Source organism: Rutilus rutilus (assembly GCF_951802725.1).
Source record: "Rutilus rutilus genome assembly, chromosome: 8".
Lineage (NCBI taxonomy): Eukaryota > Metazoa > Chordata > Actinopteri > Cypriniformes > Leuciscidae > Rutilus > Rutilus rutilus.
Genome location: NC_140222.1, coordinates 11,255,229 through 11,276,906, shown reverse-complemented (window position 1 = coordinate 11,276,906; position 21,678 = coordinate 11,255,229). Strand labels below are relative to the sequence as shown.

The following is a 21,678-nucleotide window of genomic DNA, read 5'->3' as shown; positions in this document are numbered from 1 at the left end:
ACCATCACACATTATCAGTAAGTATACACTATGACACCAGCGATTCTGCTTCTGAGTCAAACTGAAACCTTTGATTTCTTCAGAAATGTGGTTTGCTGTGTTGAGTGAACAAACAGCTTGTGCATTTAGTGCATGTGGTTTGTAAATGAAGGGCTTTTTTCCTATCCTGCCACACTTTTAAATATAAAGGTTTCAAAAGGTGGTTTTCACAGTGATACAACATTTGGGGTTCCTAAGGAACCTTTTAGTGAACAGTTCTAGAAAGAACCATGTTTTTCTTAGTGTTAAGAAAACGTGAATATTTTAAAGAACCTTATGTCCAATGAAAAGGTTCCATGAATGTTAAAGGTTCTTCATTTTAAATGGTGCGTGTGTTATTTATTTATTTATTATTACTTCATCAGAATACATGAATATGTATAAATAGCAATGAAGACATATGATCATTGCAGACATCTTGTGCTGTCATAAAATTTACAAACAAGATTTAAAAAAATATAGGCCTCTATCTATCTATCTATCTATCTATCTATCTATCTATCTATCTATAAGAAAATTGTAACCTGTGATCTCTCTTCTTACTTGACTCTGCGCTTGGATTCTCCTCATTTTTCTTATTTTTTTCTCCTCACATTCCTTAAAAATTGGATTTAAGGGCCAGAATGTTTCTATTGTTCATTGTTCATAAAGCAGTTCGATCAGGAAGACATCCAAATGTGTTTTGCTGGGAACCACTGACATAAATGATTAATATAAATGTATAAAACACATGTAGTTATGTGTATATATTAGGCTATGTATTTACATAATCTCCCAAACCAAACAAATTATATTAATTAATTACTAAGCGAATGCAGATATTTTCTTTCACAAAAAAGGAAACAAACTCTTTTTAGTTAAATAAGCAATAATAGGCCTACACTAATGCTATAATAATATTTAGCCTATACACAATATATTATACAAACTGAACAGAGTAACGTCGTTTTGTGTGTATAACAACGTGTTTGTGTAATCATGTTTGCATAACGTATAACGAAACTTAACTGCGCTAGATAGGAAGGACAGACATTAGTTTCACTTTTAACTGAAGCCATTAATGCCGAAGAGCGAGACGCTTTTATTTCACGGAACCTTTAGTCGTTGGCTACTTGTGATTGAAAAGCTGTGAAAATGGAGTTTCTCTTTACTTTCCTCTCAGTTGGTTCATTTTCACTCTACCAAGGTAAGACTTTATTATTTTACTCTACAAGGTATTTGTTAGTCTCTTCCAGCAGATAAAAACGAACAAAGACCGTGACGCAGTTACATCTCATGCCAGCTTTAATAGCTTTACACTCGACGGGGGAATTCATTTTATTACATTTATTTAGCTGGCATTGTGTGCTGTGCTCGTGTGTGGTACAATCTTTCTTTAGATAGACTTAAAAACGAACGAAACACGTGGCGCAGTTTAATTTTGTACCAGGTCTAATCACTTTACATTAAAAAGAAATTGTTTCTAAAATTGCCTATTGCTGTTTTAACTCTAAAATGAACTGAAATAAAATGTGTTTGTGATTTCTATAAAGTGAACACGTATAGTTGTGGTTTGCGACACGTTTCTAAGGGCGCGGAGACACAAGAGCAGTTTCAGGGAGTGCCTAATGACAAAACATAGGCTTACTGTAGGCTATAGCCGAGCCTACTTATTATGGCTAAACTATTTAAAAAAGGATTTCATTAAAATGCTTAGGTCAAGTGACTTGGTATCAAAAAAAAAAATATCTAAAACTAACATGACATCATATATTTTTTTTCTACATCATAGTAGCCTAAACTGCAGGGGTGAATCTAGAAAATTATTTTTAGGATTGCAAAGGCGTGACATGATTAGATTTCTGATAGCCTATATTCAGTGCGCTGCTTAAATATTAACGAGTTTCCCTGTTGTGGTCGTGTCCTTGAGACACGGAAACAAACTGAAATAGTGCACTTTTCAAATCGCAACATGGTTAATTGATTATTTAAAAAAAAATGTAATAAAGTTTAGACCTGTGTTAATAATAAATTTCAACTGTTCACATTTAAAAAAACCGTTTGTGTAATGTGAAAAATCGACTGTGAAACAGACAGTGACTGCATGATAATGAATGTAATTTGGAAACATCACAAAATAATATATTTTTTTATTATTATTATTACCTATCATCCCAATTAAAAAGAAAATCTTGAGGTAGCTGCTTAGTCTATGTCCAAGATGTGTCTTCCGAAGCATTTCAGTGTTTGCATTTGTGACAACAAGATTAAGAATATTTTATTTAGCTTGTAGGTTATGTAGTTAATTGTGCATTTTCTATTGTGACTTCAATGGTAGGCCTAATGCTATGATATAATAATATGAGACAAAATGGAAATGTTTCTAGTTTGGTGTTGATAAGGAAATTATGGATGACAAAATAATCACAACGGGTAGCTTACATGCGTTTTATCAGGCCACAGATACGCTTGTGGGGGTTATTTCAGTCATTGTTTTTGACACTATTACTATGCGTCATGCTGGTAAGATCTTACGGATGCTATAGTTGCAATTCGGTGATACAGTAGGCTACAGCGTCGAAGACAATGACTGAAATAAACCCCCACAAGCGTATCTGTGGCCAAATAAAATGCATATATAAGCTACCCTTTTGTGATTATTCTGTCATCATTAATGTCTTGCTCATTTTGTCTGGCAGTGTATGAACACAGCTGCGAGCGCAGAGCTGAAAAGGGGTGGGGCTACATAACTAAGGACTTTAGCTGGTGAATAACATCAAGTCAAAGCTGATTGGCTAATGGCATTTGAAAATCAGGCACAGTCTAAAACTGAGCTGTGATCAGTGGCAGCAGACGATACGTCCAAAAAAAAAAAGAGATGAAAAATAAGAAGAAAGAAATGTACTTATATTGTTAAATAAATGTTCAGTGATACCTCCTGCCTGTGCGTAATGTACTGTTTTAAAAGTATCTTCTGTGTACTGTTTGTACACTTACAAAGTTCTCAATGCTTCGGTTTGCATATAGGGACCCTCATTATGCTACCAGTGTCAGGCTATTTTGAGCCTTGTTAGTGGTATTAACTATAGCGATTTACTTTTACTTACACTATGCCCCATATACTAGTGTTATGAGCTAATCTGTTTTTAGAGATAAAACTTTACATTCGATTATCATGAAAACCATGTGTTAATTACCCCTAGGTTAATTTTTCACCGGAATTGTCCTTTAAAGGGTAACTAAACCCTAAAACAACTTTTTTTTTTAGTTAATGATCTGTAAGAATGGGGCTTTATTAATGCTGTTCATTAATTCAAGTAATTTTTTGGACATTTTTGTTTAAAGTGTTTTAATTCTACAAAATATGTTGTAAAAACGTCGGAGTGCTGCCCTCTTCAGGTTGAACAGTGGCTACTGCAGTTGAATTTTCCTATTGGAAGTTATGGTGGCCGGTGACAGGGTACCAGCTAACCACGCCCTTGCCTACAGAGAGATGCGTCTCAGATGCATGACTTTGTGCAGGTTGGGATGTCTGACACTATATTGAACATTTATCAAACTCTTGGTATTTTTTTTTTTACGTGATAATTATCATTATCGTTTTATCACCCATCCCTAATTTGAATGCCTGTCAATCAGGCAAAACATCTCAGGTGATTTATCACATTACACAAACTATTAATTGTTTTGAAAATGTGTTGCAGTTAATGATTAACACTTTATTAACTTTATTACCTTTTCTAAATAATACATTAAACAAGTTGCGATTTTAGTAGCGTGCCCAAATATTTTCAGTTCCACTCGTTTGCTCATTGTCTTAAAGACACGCCCACAACATGGGAAACTTATGAGTATACAAGCATGTACCACCCACTGGAACCAAATATCTCAGGAACCCAATATACACAACATACTGCACCACATTCACCCCTAAAAATGCTTCCATTGGCCACCGGTCACCCTCTGAGTATTAATCCCCGGACTACAATTCCCAGAATCCTCATACCCGTACTGATTACGCTCACACCAGTCAGCCATTTCACATAGAGTTACATTCAAGCTATTTTAAGGCATGAAGAATTTTCTTTCAAGGATGTGTCATTTTGGTGATCAAAGATTCATTTTAAGTGATAAAATCATTGATTACAGGGGGACTTGAAGCTATGAGCACGTTATGTTCAGTGCGAAGTCTTGTATTGCCACGGCCTATAATTCTGAGCATTCTTCTCTGTTTTTCTTGTCTGTTTTTTACCTTGTTTGTATTATGTTCTCTTGACCATTTGCTGTCTGGCTTTTGACCATTGCCTTGTTTTCTGGATTATTGTCTGTTTGCTGACTGCCTGTCTGTTATGTTATGTTAACCACGAATCACGCCTGTTTGTAATCCGATTCTACCACTGCCCAATAAACTGCACATGGATCTTAATCATTGCCCCTCAGAGTCATCGTTACAGAGGACTTCGCCAGCTACGGATTCGTTTTCTGAGGTGTCGGCAAACTTATTAGTTGTGCATCAACAGCAGCTTACACGGCTAACCACGCTAAATGAGGAGCTGGTGAAGACTTAACAGGATCTTCGTCAGTTTCTATCAAGCCCTGCTCCTCCAACAGCTCAATCGAGCCAGGTACCCAATCTAACTTCTCAAGAGTAATATCACTGCTAATCCCCGGCTAGCTTTTCGGAAAAATTTGATGGCACACCAACTAGATGTAAAGGATTTCTAATGCAGTTTTCCATGTTTGTGGCACAACAACCCATGTTATACCCCATGGATGACAGGAAAAATGTCCCATGTGTGCTCTTTGTTAACTGGAAAAGCTTTGGATTGGGCAACTGCAGTCTAATCAGGGCCCACGTCTCTTAATGAATTCATTCAGCAGTTACGAGAAGTTTTGAACACCCCGAGGGAGGAAAGAATGGATGACATGTTAAAATTCTGGTTTCGGAAAAGTTTAAATGATGAGGTCCAATCTGAATTAACCTGTCGTGAGGAGGGAAGAAGATGCAGGTTGGACGTACTCACCTATCCACTGAAGAACGAGAACGCCGCATAAGAAAACATCTATGCCCGACTCGACCTCCACAGCAGTATACTCCCAGGGTGAGTGCATTCGTTCTTCCCAGTTATTCTACCTCATGTATTGAAGTACCAGTAAAGATAACCTTTCCCACAAACACTTTGATTACCAAGGCCCTACTTGACTCTGGGGCAGCTGGCAGTTTTATTGATGAAGGCCTAGACTGACAGTATGAGACACCACAAATCCCCCTTGACAGTGGCAGATTAGATAAACACCCACTTGGGACCGGTCATGTTTGAAGCACCTCCACTAACATTTTCCTGCAAGTTGGAATCCTTCATATTGAAACCACACACCTCTTTACCATCCATTCTCCTCACAATCCAGTTGTCCTCGGCCTACCCGGGCTACAGAAACACAACCCTCAGATTTCACGGCAGGAGAAACAAATCACACGCTGGATCTCTACCTATCTGTCCAATTGCCTAAATTCAGTCACACCCATGTTACTGAGAACCACCACCATACTAGCAGAATCAGTATCAATTGCTAACCTGCCTCCTGGATATTCATTGCAAACCTCACCAAATTTTCTTGTGCATAAAGTGAAATACAGATAGTTTGGAAAGTACTGCATTGAGTGTTTCTTGCGTCTATTGTCACTGAGTCATCAGGCTCTCTCACCACCATGCAACGATACCAATCACCTGAATTCTGAACATCAGCACACCCTCATGAGATCCAGCACTTAAGCACACACCTCAGCTCAGTCGTTGTCTGGCCTCAATTTGGACACAGACTTTCTCCAACGAAGTCCAGTGAATGATCTCCGTTGAACTTACCCTTATCTCCTTTTGTTGTTCCTGAGTTCTGTTCACCAGTCAGACGCAGACGTAGTGATGGGAGAAACTAACCTTTTCAAAGCTTCGAATCAATTGAACCAATTGCTTTGCAAAATGATTCACGTGAAATTAAGCGTTTGAAACGCCACACGCTGGTGATGCCTGCTGGTCAGAACAGTGTAAATGCAACAAAAACTCAGGCCAAACATGTATAAAACACCTTTTACAAACACATTGCAAATGTTTAATTGAAAATAAAATCTATCAAATGCAATTAACTAATTAAATAATAAGATTAATTATCAAGTGTCTGTGTAAAATGTGTTCTTTCATCAAATTACAGAGCTTGTTTTGTTTGTTCCATGGATGACTCAGCTATACAAACCAATAAGAGACTATTAACTAGGGATGTGTAGTTCACCACCCAGTGTCGAGACCTGAGTGCTTCGAAACACAGGGTATCCGCGGGGTCTTGAAAAGTATTAAAAGGTGATAAATCAATTTTGGGAAAATGAAGACCCTTAAAAAGTATTAAAAAGTCTTATCACGGCTTTATAAAGTCTTAAATTTTTAAAGTATTTTTTCTGAATTAGCTGTCCAACAGTTTGAATCCCAAAAACATCGTAAAAGTGTGAATTTAGTCATTTAAAAAAAAAAACGAACAGGTACATAAAAAAACTAGGCTATTGTGGGTGCGTTCGTAAATTGCCTCCGAGAGCACCAGAGCGGGCAGGCGGGCGGAAGTTCAAAAGCACAATGCAGGGCTCGCAAAATCGCCTGCCCGACGTCCCGGAGCTATTGTGTTTTCCAGTCGGGCTACCAAAATGCAAAGCCTTGTAATAATCAGATTCAGCGCGTTCTTCATCTTCAATCCGAAGCGGCGCCGAGCACGTCAGAAACAGAGAGGGCAGAGTGTGTGTGTGTGTGTGTGTGTTCATCTGAGTCTCATTGGTCTGCGGTGCTCGTCAATGTCAGATGACCAATCAAATCAAAGTAGGCGGGCTTTATGTTCACAAGAAGCTGCTGAGCGCGAATTCTAGCAGAGCGATTCGACGCTTCAGTTTACGGTCAAGTGCGAGATAAGATGTAAGTAGCTAAACTAAACATTTCATATTTGACAGCTTTTTTAGGTCATAGATGTGAAACAAATGCCAAAAATAATCAGGCAAATGAATATACTTTTGTCGAATTTCGCCATTTGGAACTGAAAATAGGCCTATGTAAATTGTAATGTGACTAATAATTAGTTTACTGTCATTGTGTGGGGACATTAGCATTAACAAAGCCGTTTTCATCATTGGCACAAGATTAATAATGAATGTGTACTAGGGCTGCTGAACGATATGGACAAAATTTCATATCTCGATTTTCATGCCAGATATCTCGATATCGATACAATACGATATGACTACGTAAGTACTAAAAAACAATACATTTAGAGTTTGTAAAATACACACTGATGTCTATGGAAGAGGTAATAATAATCCTTTCCATTTATAATTCGACACGTTTTATTCATATACACATTGTGTAAGTAACTTCAGTGTTTACTCTATTCTATTCCCAGTTCACCAGCCACTTACTTTAAGTATTTCGGGAGAAGTGGATGAATTCACGTGTTGTAAACATAGAGGTTGTAAATCCAACAGATCCGATTCTCTGAACTGCGTCTGCGGCACAAACTAACACGGCGGCGCCCATCGCGCATACAGCTCAACTAACGCGATCGTTATAAAGGTGTTTAAACAACAATATACTTCCACTTGCATGTATTTGACAATCGGATATCAGATATTTCATGCCATAGCTAACACATTTGTTAATATTCTGAATAAAAAAGGAAAAATGACATAAAAGCAGATCATCATTCATTCAGCGCTGTTGCTGCTGCGGTGTGTCACGTGACAAGCAATGACGCGTTACCATGGAAACGCCGCCCCCCCTCTCACAATATAGTTCCCACGTCCCTGGTAGTGTGTGCGCGCTGGCTTTAGCGGTGCATTCAAGGGCACTCGTACAACTGATGTTTGTTGTGACTGCCAGAGTTGTATGCAGGGCGAGCGCGGAGAGGGGAAATCTATATCGTTGCTTTTTTCGATAGTAATATCTTGAAAGTTCATATCTAGATATAGATACAATAACGATATATCGTTCAGCCCTAATGTGTACATGTTGAGAATTAATATACAATTTGTAGCCTTCAGTAAATTAAAAAAGTTCAGCTTTAGGTAGGGAGAAGAGATGGCAAGATGAGGAGACTGAGAGAAAAAGAAAGAGTGGTGGATAAGAAGTGAGAGCAGGTATCATCTACTGCCTGCTGACATGGCTTTAAAGCTATTTCTTATCCTTTTTCGGCCTTCAAAAAATGGACATCCGAGAAATAAAAAATGTAAACCCCCTAATAACCTTAAATGTATGACCTCTTTGATTATAAAGCCCTGTCTACGGCCCTGTATTAGGAATAAGATCAATAATGAATGTTTACATATTGTGAATGAATTCAATAAACTTAGTTAGGCTACCTAGCTTTCCTAGTAGCTTTCAGTAAATGAAGCGTCTGAGAAAATGATTCATAAATCAACCTATCAGTTGACCCTTTGTTTACTTTTTTCACTGACAGACAAAAATTAAAAGCCTATATCAGTCAAAGCTCAGATTTAGGAGGGGAAGAGACAGAGCAAGAGAAAAACAAAGAGAATAGGAGTGTGATGCTGATGAGGAGAGAAAAATAATCAGCTGCCCACTTACATGGTTTTAAAGCTATTGTTATCCAATTTTTTTTGGCCTTCAAAACATCTTAAAATGCACATATGTAGATCAGAGAAATCTAAATTTTCTCAGGGGTGCCCCCGAACCCCCCTAACTAGCATATCTCACATTCGGGACCTCAGTGATGAAAAAACCCTACCATCTGCATGTTAATGAAACAAGTTAATAGTGAGCATTAAACCATAAATTAAAGAGTTACTTATTATTTATTTTTTTATCATACCCTCATTGGGGGCTGAGCCACCGACACAGACTGATTCATGTTCCATACTGGTCACACAAATTTCAGTTCAGTTAGAACCAGATGCATATTTGTTGATATTTGTGTTTTGAAAAAGTTTTTTATTCATTGTGTTGACTCCTAACCAATATTCTACATTAAAAATGTAGTCTTTTTATATGGGCTAGTAAAATTCATTTCGGGCTACCAAAATCTGAGTGCCTACCCGAAGGGCTACCAGTGATTTTGAAATTTTGCAAGCCCTGCAATGTACGCTCTGGCGGTCCCAGTGCGTATTACGTAGTGCGTATAGTCTTTATCACAAACTAAAACTGTTAAGTTAAAAGTATCACTGATGTAAATGGTTACAGCTTGAAGTGGCGGTGAGGTATTAAAAAATATTGAGAAGGTCTTGAAAAAGTCTTGAAAAGGTATTAAAATTAACTTCAAGATTCCTGCATATACCCTTCTGGAACATTTCTTGAAATGAGGCTGTCAAGTCAAGTCAAGTCAAGTTTATTTATATAGCGCTTTTCACAACATAGGTTGTATCAAAGCAGCTTCACAGTAATAAAACAATACATCAATGTTTGTTTCTAGTGGAACGTCCACGTTTGGTAATGCTGATCAATAGTATCGTTGATTGATTAATTAAATTAAATATTCCCAAATATCCCCAACTGAGCAAGCCAAAGGCAACATGTCACATGACCTGTGGAAATTAAGCTTTGTTATCTGACATGTCACAATATACAAATCTCAATACAAACACATATACAAAGCATGTCAATTGCGCTGTCCCATACTCGCTATCCATTTACTGCAATATTATAATTATATCGGTCATGCCTATATGAACAGTATGTCGCTTATTAACGTGGTGTATTGCTATTAAATAAAGGACTACTATTAAAAACTATTACGTTTTAATGTCTGTTGTCTGAATGTAAATTAAAACACCTTGCGGGCTCATCCGCTATTCCTCAAAAAATAAAAGTCCTTCCTCAACCACAAACTTGTTTTGCTGCTTGTAAATACAATACAATATTTATTTATAAGCACATTTATAAACAATCAAGGCTGACCAAAGTGCTGTACAGAACAGAATAAAAACAATTTGTGTTTTTTACACACAACAATAGATAAACAATAAGCATACCTAAATCAAGGAGTATTGAAAGCCAAAGAGAATAAATAAGTCTTTAAAGAAATGCCATCCTATGTTGACAACAGCTCACATTGGTGTATTTGATTTCGACATGGTCTCACCAAGAGACCCTGTTCTCAAGTGTGGGAACACTTCAGTCTTGACACTTCTAACAAACTATTATGCCTGATATGCGACCAAACATTGTTTTACTCTAATAACACATTCTCAATGCTTTGGCTTCTACGCTCCTAACATCCAAATGCTGTGGTCAACGAGACTCCTACAACAGAGCACCATTCTTCACCAACTGGAAAAGGTAAAATTAAAGGAACACTCCACCGTTTTTTGAAATGGGGCTTATTCACCTTCTTTCCTACATTTAGATAGGTGGACAAATGCATTTTTGTCTCAGTGCATGCATTGTTTTAGTTTGACAGGGTTGGCGCTAGCTTAGCTTAGCATAATGAATGGAATCCTTTGTTGCCAGCTAGCATGTCCTAAGTAAAAGTGATATAAAAAAATATAAAAAAACACCTAATTACTTCTTGTGGCCAGCGTATTCACAGCAAGTACAAATAGCGATGCAGATTAACACTAGGTGATTTCCTATGCAGATATTGACTTGGGACTATATTAGGGGGAAGCACAGGCGAAGCACTGCTACTTGGGGGCAGAGATATCATGCCCAAGTAGCAGTGCTTCGCCTGTGCTTCCCCCTAATATAGTCCTTAATATATAAGTCAATATCTGCCTAGGAAATCGCCTAGTGTTAATCTGCATCGCTATTTGTACTCGTGAATACGCAGGCCACAAGAAGTAATTAGGTGGGGTTTTTTTATTTTTTATATCACTTTTACTCAGGACATGCTAGCTGGCAACAAAGGATTCCATTCATTATGCTAAGCTAAGCTAGCGCCGACCCTGTCAAACTAAAACAATGCATGCACTGAGACAAAAATGCATTTGCCCACCTATCTAAATGTAGGAAAGAAGGTGAATAAGCCCTATTTCAAAAAACGGTGGAGTGTTCCTTTAATACTAATAATGAAAGAAATTTTCTTTTAGGACAATAAAGACTTATCTACTCCCCACATGATAAAGTGAGTGATAAAGTAATTAAAATGCAAGAAAAGTCACCCTTTTGTAGTTCAAGTTTTCATATTCTATTCTATTTTTTCATGTGGTGGAATGTAAGAACACAGAGTAACACAAATATATAAACACATCACATAGCCAAAGTTTCAAAGCCATTTGCTAAAACAACCTTAGTTTGGCATATTAAAGTCAACCAATAGCCTATCGTTCACACTGACCTTTACACACATAATTGTTACTTTTTAATTGCAACTTTTTGTTTAAAATAGCCTGTTTATAAAATTTGTGTCCGTTGCATACCTCTGTATTTTAGTATAAATTAGTTGGGTTGTTATGTTAAATTGATGGTATAGATATAGGCTATATTTCGATTTAAGTTCAACTCCAAACAAACACTTGAATTGTGTCTACATCTAAACTATATTGTAACCATCTGAACTCCAATGGGTGTGCAGACTTTGTATTACCAATCTACATTTGTTCAAAGATAAAAATTTGTTACTTGATTAAACTGCATGGGCTTACTTTGAAGGGAATACTTTGAATTCCTTTGTTACTTTGAATTACTCAGCCATTATGAATGAATAGTAATTGTACTTTGTATTATTAGGAAGGAAGAATGAGCTTGATGAGGCCCTTGTCAACATGATTGAAGCCTTTCTCCATTGTGGAAGATGAGGTATTTAGAGCATTTGTGAAGAAGTTGGACCTCACCTATGTTCTGCCAACCCGGAAAACTGTCAGAGAGAAATACCAAGAGGAGAAGCAAAAGGCTATGGCACATCTACAGAACATCCAATCTGTCTTCCTCACAGCTGATGTGGACCTCCCTCTCTATGGAGTCCTATCTATGGGTTACATACATGTAAACGGTCCCTAAACGGCCCACATGTAAAGGCCCCTAAATGAATAACTAATGATTATTACAGTGAAAATGTATTTATGACTTTTTCCTAGAGCTGCTGTACAACCAAAACAATCTTTGTTGCATCAATTTCCTGTTATCACTGTAAAGTTGCTTTGAAACAATCTGTATTATGAAAAAGTGCTATATAAATAAAAGTGATTTGACATGCCACTACACTGACACAGAACTGGGCTCGGTGATGCTGGGACTGGAGTATCAAAAAGCAATTTGGAAAATGGTTACTAACCTGTAAACTTAATTCAGATGATGTTTCACGATCTATGGAAATCACACTTTCTCCCTCTCTCATAAAATACACACACATACAATACAGACATTCATGCACAGAATTTTAATTCTGCAAAACTACATCAGAATTTTCAGTTCACAGACTCGCACACGCTTAAATCTACACACTCTTAATAACTACACCAGTCTGCAAATCAGTAACTGTTAAATGATGTATTGTAATTAGTAACGCACAACTGAGGTGAAAAAAAGTGCTGTTGGATGTTTTTCAGTGGACGCTTGTCATGGACATTTTGTGACGGATTGGTTTCATCTTGCGATCGACTTTTCATAACATGGGTATTAAGTCCCATTTTTCCATGTTGTCATATGCACTCCTCACTCAAATTACAATATTACTGTTGCTGGAGCATCTATATCATAAAACAGACACTGTAGATTGACACTAAATCCTTGACCTTCCAATGATGTGTAATTTATAATTATTATCTTTTTAGACAGTATTCTATATAGTAAATGTATACCATGGTAAACAAAGTGACATCAAACCTAAGATTGGGACTTTGCACGCCAAGCATTAAACAAAAATGAATAAGTGAATTTGTGACCTAATTTTCTAGAGAATGATGAATGTTTGTCTGATGAGGGATTTTGCAAATCTTATACTGTATATTTGTTATATTTTGAATCCAGGCATTTTTTTACCCTTTAATTTTTATGATCTGAATTTCATTTGTTTTTTTTTCTTTGTTTTTTTCAGTTTCATTTGGTAGTGATACAGAAAAAATGTCTGTGTTTGTGATGGAGGTAGATTCAGTCACTCTAAACACTGATCTTAAAAAAACCCAACAAGACAGAATTAATTGGTATTACAATGACATTCGCATTGCTCAAATTAATGGAGATCCCAGTAAGACTTGCACAGATGTTCAGTGTAAAGGTGGTGATGAGAGATTCAAAGGCAGACTGAAGCTTGACGTTCAGACTGGATCTCTGACCATCACAAACATCACAGACACAGACTCCGGAGATTATAAACTACTGATCACCAGAGGCAACATCGACAGTGAAAAGATCTTCAGTGTTTCTGTCAGTGGTGAGTGTCATTTAATGAACATTTAAATACAGGTTTTATGTGTTTAATCCTGTAATATCACATTAATTTGTTTTTTAAAGCAAGTACAATTATAACTGCTTTTTCACTTGGGGTGTTCACTGATATGCTCACACAAAAATCGCTGTAAAAGATGCTTTCCAGCATATACCGTACCTCACAGCACATCCAATACAAGTCAATGGAGTTCGACAGAAACTACGATTACACCTGTTGGAAATCATCTTTTGCAGCGATTTTTGTGTGAACATATCAGTGAACACCCCTGACCACTCGGTGAGTTTCACGTCTTTGTAAACGAAAGTTGAATGCGTTTTATGAAGGATTATTTCTGTGCTACCACAGAAAACGAAAATTCTCGGGCCAGCAACATTTGTCCAAATTTCAACCTTAACTGTACTATTTCATCAGAAACTATCTAAAAACAGGGCTTTAAGTGTAAAATACCGAACTTGTCCTTTAAATGTACTACCCGGAACTGACCCTTACCCGTCTATTATTTGAAAGCTCGTCCCAAACCCGGCCAGGAAGACACAGACCCGCCTGGACCCGATCGGCACATATTCCACAGTCAAAGTTTTTGTCTTATCAAATGTTAGTAGCCTTCTTCCACCTGACTGTTATTCATACAATCCTTCTAAACAAGAGCTTTCTTAATCCACACATTGTTCCAGCTTCAAAAGTTCACTTGATGTCATGGTGACGGATGCCAAATGTGACTTTGCAGTTTTGCATTTTTTTTATAACCTGACTCGAGTCAAATCACATAATAACTTAGACTGTTTCCCATTTTGAGCTATAATAATGATTGCTTGTGAAAATGGAAGAAAGTGCAAAGACCCGCCTTCTAAATAAAAGAGCCAATCGTCAATTGGTTAAGTCATTTTGTCAATGCAGAAGTTTGATTTGCCTGTTTTTGCTGAATCAAACTTTAACAATTCGTCAAAAGTAATAGATCGGGACCCAACCCGGACATGGCTGACCATTTAAAATATAGACCTTCATAGATAGGGAGATTTTGCTATCATTACCAGTGAGTTTAAAGTTATTACATATAGTAACAGCAGTTGGAAAGCTTATGAACAGTTCAGTTTAATTTATAAAAAAATATATTTCATTAAGTCTTTATCTCCAACAAACAAGCGGTAAAAGCTGAAAAGGGCAGACAATACATCAGGCAAGGTGAGATGTAAATAGGTATTGTCACTTTTCAGAACAACTTAAGAAATTAAAATTATTTTTACAACTGTAAGAAAAAACATCTCACGAACATCTAAATATCAACCACTTTGCGCCTGTTGCAACAGCTGTGGTCTGTTTGTTAATGTAGTTGAGATACCCCCATTGTCTGAGATGTTTCACAGGGTCCCTCATCTGCTCTCTTTCTACAACTGATGAACATTAGGGGCAGAATGTGATCATCTCAAATGGTGCAGGAACCGTTCACTTTGTTCTTTTCTATGATCATTAACCCATTTTGGGGAATGAGCTTGTTCAGCCACCTGTCACAAAACTGCTCCGAGACACAAAGGTTGAGATCCAATTGCAGCTTTATTTGAAGTGTAATCCAGAATCGTAATCAGCACAAGCAGGGGTCAAACACAGGAAGGCAGTCGGTACAAACAAACACACAAAACAGGCAGGGGTCAGAGGCGGACCTGGGGGCGGGATGGAGGGCCAGGCCCGTGGAGCGGAAGAGGACCTGGAGACTGCGGCAGGATGGAAGGCCAGGGCGGAGCAGGCTGTGAAGGCAACCAGGGCGGAGCACTAGTGTCCAGAGACACTGGCTCAGCATCTTGTCCAGAGACACTTGCTCGGCCATCTTGTCCAGGGACACTTGCTCGGCCATCTTGTCCAGAGACACTGGCTCGGCATCTTGTCCAGAGACACTTGCTCGGCCATCTTGTCCAGAGACACTGGCTTGGCATCTTGTCCAGAGACACTGGCTCGGCCATCTTGTCCGGAGACACTGGCTCGGCATCTTGTCCAGAGACACTTGCTCGGCCATCTTGTCCAGAGACACTTGCTCGGCATCTTGTCCAGAGACACTGGCTCGGCATCTTATCCAGAGACACTGGCTCGGCCATCTTGTCCAGAGACACTGGCTCGGCATCTTGTGGATGTTTTACACTAGAAACAAACACTGATGTACTATTTCATCTAATACTGTGAAGCTGCTTTGATACAATCTGTAATGTGAAAAGCGCTATATAAATAAAGTTGACTTGACTTGACTTGTCCAGAGACACTGGCTCGGCATCTTGTCCAGAGACACTTGCTCGGCCATCTTGTCCAGAGACACTGGCTCGGCATCTTGTCCAGAGACACTGGCTCGGCATCTTGTCTAGAGACACTTGCTCGGCCATCTTGTCCGGAGACACTGGCTCGGCATCTTGTCCAGAGACACTGGCTCGGCCATCTTGTCCAGAGACACTTGCTCGGCCATCTTGTCCAGAGACACTTGCTCGGCATCTTGTCCAGAGACACTTGCTCGGCCATCTTGTCCAGAGACGCTGGCTTGGCATCTTGTCCAGAGACACTGGCTCGGCCATCTTGTCCAGAGACACTGGCTCGGCATCTTGTCCAGAGACACTGGCTCGGCATCTTGTCCAGAGACACTGGCTCGACATCTTGTCCAGAGACACTGGCTAGGCATCTTGTCCAGAGACACTTGCTCGGCCATCTTGTCCAGAGACACTGGCTCGGCATCTTGTTCAGAGACACTTGCTCGGCCATCTTGTCCAGAGACACTTGCTCGGCATCTTGTCCAGAGACACTGGCTCGGCATCTTGTCCAGAGACACTGGCTCGGCATCTTGTCCAGAGACACTGGCTCGGCATCTTGTCCAGAGACACTTGCTCGGCCATCTTGTCCAGAGACACTGGAAGGCAGTCCGTACAAACAAACAAACAAACAAAACAGGCAGGGGTCAGAGGCAAAAGAGTAATACACGGAACAGGCAAGAAATCCAAAAACCAAGAGACATGAAACCAGGGAAAACGCTAGGAAATGCAGTGCAACAACATACAAAACTTCACAGTGAGTGATGGGGTGAATAGGCTTCTATGGGGTGAACTAACCAAGAAGATGAGATGCAGGTGAATGTGATAATGAGTGCTGATGAGTCCAGGCAGAGAATGATGGGAGATGTAGTCTGTGAGTCTGGTGTGGACTGCCCTCTGGTGGCTCCATAGACAGTATATAAACTGGACACAGTGACCCCATTGGATTCAACGGAAACAAATGAAGCAAATGAAGTCTATTAGAAGCAGTAACTTCCTGATGGTCGAGCGTACTGCGCAGACTCAAACTGAGCTTGACGACGTAGATGTGACGTGAGCAACCCGTCTGTCTTCTAGCAGCTGTGCCAAGCGAAATATGAATCATTCCCTTCCGAAACTCGCAGAGACGGAGAGTGTGAGTAGAAGCTGTCCATGAGCTAGGAGCAGGAGTAACTTTTTCTAAGTATTTTGATTAATTACTTTGTCACTTTGCCTCCACGTCCCCCCCGATTGTGTGTGAGCTTCTCCTCCTGTCCATACAATAATTCTTTACTGTGCGACAGTCGCGTGGGTATGATGCAATCGTTAGCCTATTTTTACAAAAACTGCATCTACGGGGCCATAACGTAAGATACAAGGTAATGGAGCCTTTTATACATTTTCGTGTTTATTTAGAAATAAATAATGGACAAATGGAGTCTTTAAACGCCTCAGATGTAAAGTTATTCGCTGTCAAAGTGACGCCAAAATGAATGGGAGTCAATGGGATGCTAACAGCAGGTGGGGGTCCGCTAGCCAATGGCGGCGCCCGGGGAAGCTTAAATGTTTTCCGAAACATTGGGGGCTTGGATGGCTCTCATGGGGACTCCAGCTGGTGACCGTTACACCACCTTGTGTTGGAGTGGAATCTGTGTTGAGGATGTCTGTCATTTCTTACACAACTTTTTTCCCCAGAACTGTCCCAGGTTATATATCCATATGTCTTCCTAATTGGACAAATGACCAAATGTTCATGCTTGAAAAAGTATTTTTTTCAGAAAAAAATTGCTTTACAGACTGAAATTCGAGAAAGAACTTAATATGCACAAATATTTTCAGTTTATTTTCCCCAAAAATATGCTTCAATCATCTGTTGGTTTGTGTTTCAGATGTTTCTGCTGCTGAACGAGAGAAAAGGAAGAGAAAGTCAGTGAAGGAGGGAGAATCTGTCACATTAGATCCTGGTGTAACAAAAAACACAAATGATGTGATGATGTGGTATTATGATGATACTCTCATCGCTGAAATCACTGGAGATCAGAGTAAGATCTGTACCGATTTTAAGTGTAAAGAAAGATTCGGAGACAGACTGAAGCTGGATCATCAGACTGGATCTCTGACCATCACAGACACCAGAAACACAGACTCTGGAATCTATAAACTACGGATCAGCAGAAGCAGCCTCAGTCGCCATCGTCGCAGCGTCAGCAGTGTAAAGAGCTTTGACGTTACTATCATTGGTGAGTGTAATAGTCATCGAGGCATTTGGCAGCGAAAACATCCTTACATTGGAATATAAAAAAAAATTGTATAGTTACATCTCTTTATTTTAGTTCCTCGATGACTTATAATGATATAATGTCACTGATGGAACGGTACTTTTGACATCACTGTATGAAACAAGTAATCAGCTTTAAACAGAATACAATTTAGATTTACTCTCTCAGACCTTCTGATATCTCATAGTGTTTGTTATAGATCAATCTGTCAGATTTACTCACACTATTGTCTGTTTCTCTTTAGCGGATCCAGCTTCAGGTCCATCTGCTGGTGCTGTAGCTGGAGTAGTTGTTGTTGTTCTGCTGGTGTCTGCAGCTGCAGTTGCTGGTGTGATTTACTATTGCCACAGGAGCTCCAGAAATGGCAAGTATCACCTACAGATACTGTAGTGAGAGAAAAAAACATCATCTTTATTGTGCAAAATTGTTGTTTCATTACGTGTGTGATTGTTTTTCAAAGCAGGCATGGAGAAAAAACAACCGAGAGCTGCTGTAGAAAGTCCCATCAAAGAGGTGAGATACTAAACTACTGTAGTTACTATGAAATGACATCACATTCAGATCTGTGTTTGATTTCACCTGCACTGACTAAATCTTCCCGAGAGGAAATAAACATTCAAACAGAATCTCATTCACTGATTAATGACAGATGTGCTGATTTCTGGAGCGGTTTCTTTATCTCATTATCCTTCTGTGATTCATTGTTTTCTTACAGATGGAGATTTTCTTACAGACAACGATAGAGGTCACGTGACATGAGAGGATCGTAACAGCTTCCGCAACATTATTCCCATTAAGTAATAGGAAAATGAGCGGACACATAATGAAATGCTATGTTTCCTACTTGTTAATGATAAAGCACTTACAACCTGTTACTGGTGAAGGACTGGATACTGTAATCCACTGGTGCCTTAATGTATATGTAATGAGTGATGATAATCAGCTTGAAGCTGACTTCTGCCTGATGAAACTGCAACATGTCTTCAGTAAAATTGACTTGAATTGAGTTCACTCTTGACTCCTGGTCTTCATTCATCATATCTGGTTCTGGGTCTGTAACTGTGTTATCTCCTTACACTAGAAACAGATAGTGTTAACTGTGACACTTATTATTTTATAGCTTAATTTGTAATTGTATCATCTAAATGTCCTTTCATTATTTGTATGAGGAAAGTTACTGCAAGGATATTTCAACTATTGTAAATAAGCTTATTGAACAGATATTTGATAAAAGTACTTATATTGTTACTTGCATCTTATAACCTGATGTACATTTAATATTTTACAGATTATTTTACCCAGAGCAACAAATGTCAGCTGTTGTGTTTGTGTATCAAGGCCAGACACCCTTGCAAACATTTTTGTATTTCAAGTTTTTTTAAATGTTATGTTTAAATATGCAACTAATGTGTTATCTAATTAAATATGCACTGATTCCCGTAAAGAACACAAAAGTCAGGTTCAAATGTTTAATTTTAATTTTATTTTTTATTTGAGTCAACGTTTTTTCCTGAGAGATTTTGGATATCTCTATTGATCACTCCACAAGTCAGAAATTACTGTCATCAGCCAGAAATAAATACATTTTTTTGTTAGAAATAAAATGTTGTATAAAATCAGGAAAATTATATATAAACACAAACCCATCTGAAACCTTCAGAATATAAATAAAACTGTAAAGTTTGGTGTATGTAAGTGTTACTGAAGTGGAGTTCTCTTACGAAAGGTTCTCTCGTATTTGCGTAAGCTAGCTTACGCTACGGAAAAGTCATCTTTTTCTCGAGATACTGAAGCCAAAAATTATCCTTAATTTTCATTTATTGTCAACGCAGTGCAGCAGGCAGCTTAGCAGAGCTAGAGCGAGCAATACTGCGCGCTCATTGGCTGCCGCGCAGCAACTGCTTAAGCCTACCAGTGAGCCCGGCGTGACGTCACGCCCAATGAGGGCGCGCGCGCCCTGGTGCGTCACAGCCCGCCAGAGTGGGCGGCGTCAGAGCATATATAAGGAGGGCTCGGAGGCTAAAACTCTGATTTCTGTCTCTTCAGCTAAGCTCTCCGCATTGCTGTTCTCCGAGAGAAGCCGCTGCCATCGAGAAAGCACGACACTACTAAAAGAGCAGAGGCGTTTGTTTCAAAATGCCTTGTAATTCCTGCGGCTCGTGCCGCTCTCACCTCAGCGACAGAGACCGCCATGTGATCTGCGCTCTCTGCTTGGGACGTGACCACGCAGCCGTTGCCATGTCTACGGGCGGCTGCGAATACTGTCGGGCTCGACTCGCCTTGTTCAACGCAGAACCCGCTCCAGTCTCTGGGCCGCACAGGAAGAAGCGCCGCTCACAGAGACCACCGGAGCCCGAGACACGAGTCAGGCCTTCTCCGGAGCCCCTCCCACGAGCCTCACTCTCTCCCTCTCCGCCCCCGCTTCCCGACGCACAGCCGCCGGCTCTCACCCGCAATGCCGTCGTCTCAGGGGATGAAGCAGAGGACGACGCTTTACTGGACAGCTGCTCTCTACTGGCGTCAGACATCGAAGGGTGGTCCGGCTCTCACCGCTCCGCCTCTTCCTCTACACGCTAGTCTGGTAGGACCCATGCCAGTGTGGACGCCGAGCTTCTCCACCTCCTCACTATGGCCGTCGACAACCTGGGCCTCGAATGGTCCCCGCCTGTGGTGCCTGCACCGAACAGGCTCGACGGGTTCTTCCTACCCAGCCGCCGCCACTCGCCAGCGTCCAGACCAGCGCCTTTCCTGCCCGAGCTCCACGCGGAGCTTTCTAAGTCGTGGGACGCTCCGGTTTCAGCCAGACTCCGCTCTCCAGCCTCGTCGACCCTCTCGCACGGAGAATCTCGGAGAAGGGATATAACCACATCCCTCCGTTTGAACAGGCGGTTGCAGCGCACCTTTGCCCCCCATCCGCGAGATGGCGCTCAAAGTCTGCCCTCCCGTCTAAAGCCTGCAGGACTACTTCAGCCTTTGTCAGCCGCACTTCCTCCGCCGCTGGTCAAGCCGCTTCAGCCCTGCACACGATGGCGGTTCTTCAGATCCTCCAAGCCGATCTCCTCCGTCAGCTGGACGAGAAGGGCCCGGATCAGACCGCCCTGACGGACCTGCGCAGCACGACGGACCTCTCCCTTCGCGCTACAAAGGTTGCAGCACAGGCTATCGGGCGTTCCATGGCCTTGCTCACCGTCACAGAGCGCCACCTCTGGCTGACGCTCGCCGACATTGGAAAAACTGCGCGGTCCGTTTTCCTCAACGCCCCGCTCTCCCCCACTGGCCTCTTCGGCCCTGCAGTGAGCGGCCTTGTGGATCGTTTTGCAGAGGTGCAGAAAGCTTTGCAGGCCATGAATCTCTTCCTGCCTCGCCGCTCGAGTTCCGCTGCAGGCCGCTCTCAAACACAGCCTCCTGCACGCAGCTCTACTCAGCGCTCGTCTCACCCTCCGCCTTCGCAGCAGCGTCAGCGTGGCCACCCCAGGTCGCGTTCAACCAGCCAGCACAAGCCACATCCCCGCGGGGTCCCCGGCCTAGGGTTTCGCTGAAACCTGAGCCTGCGAAGTCCTCCTGGCACACACTGGGAGGAAAAGACGGCTAAGTCCCGCCGCGGCCGGACCACCTTCCAAGCTCATTTGCCTTCCTCTGCCAGTCCCCTTAGTAAAGACTATTGCAGTAGTGTTTTCCCCAGCCAACGAGCCAGTTCCACAACTCGCTCGCCTGCACCCAAATGCTGTTTTTACGGCGACCCAGATAAATCG

General features: G+C 40.6%; 1 protein-coding gene across 6 annotated transcripts; it reads left to right on the top strand.

Moving 5' to 3' along the window:
- Positions 1 to 1,062: 1,062 nt before the first annotated feature.
- On the top strand, positions 1,063 to 18,937 carry LOC311295396 (uncharacterized protein). 6 transcript variants are annotated; one of them, XM_084416749.1, is made up of 8 exons: positions 1,067 to 1,225; positions 4,459 to 4,643; positions 4,897 to 5,120; positions 13,033 to 13,368; positions 17,537 to 17,887; positions 18,171 to 18,290; positions 18,390 to 18,439; positions 18,642 to 18,937. In XM_084416749.1, the coding sequence occupies exons 3-8, from the start codon at positions 5,084 to 5,086 to the stop codon at positions 18,678 to 18,680; spliced, it is 933 nt and encodes a 310-aa protein (XP_084272875.1). In that variant the 5' UTR covers positions 1,067 to 1,225; positions 4,459 to 4,643; positions 4,897 to 5,083; the 3' UTR covers positions 18,681 to 18,937. The 6 variants fall into 6 exon arrangements, with proteins under 6 accessions (XP_084272872.1, XP_084272875.1, XP_084272876.1 ...); XM_084416747.1 differs by having other exon boundaries at positions 1,089 to 1,225; positions 18,387 to 18,439; XM_084416750.1 differs by having other exon boundaries at positions 1,074 to 1,225; positions 4,459 to 5,120.
- The last annotated feature ends 2,741 nt before the right edge of the window (positions 18,938 to 21,678 follow it).

Coding starts and splice junctions, on each gene's coding strand:
- LOC311295396 (XM_084416745.1), top strand. CDS start 1,174: ATGGAGTTTCTCTTTACTTTCCTCTCAGTTGGTTCATTTTCACTCTAC. Junction 18,291..18,386: donor CCACAGGAGCTCCAGAAATG/GCAAGTATCACC, acceptor TGTTTTTCAAAG/CAGGCATGGAGAAAAAACAA. Junction 18,440..18,641: donor TAGAAAGTCCCATCAAAGAG/GTGAGATACTAA, acceptor GTTTTCTTACAG/ATGGAGATTTTCTTACAGAC.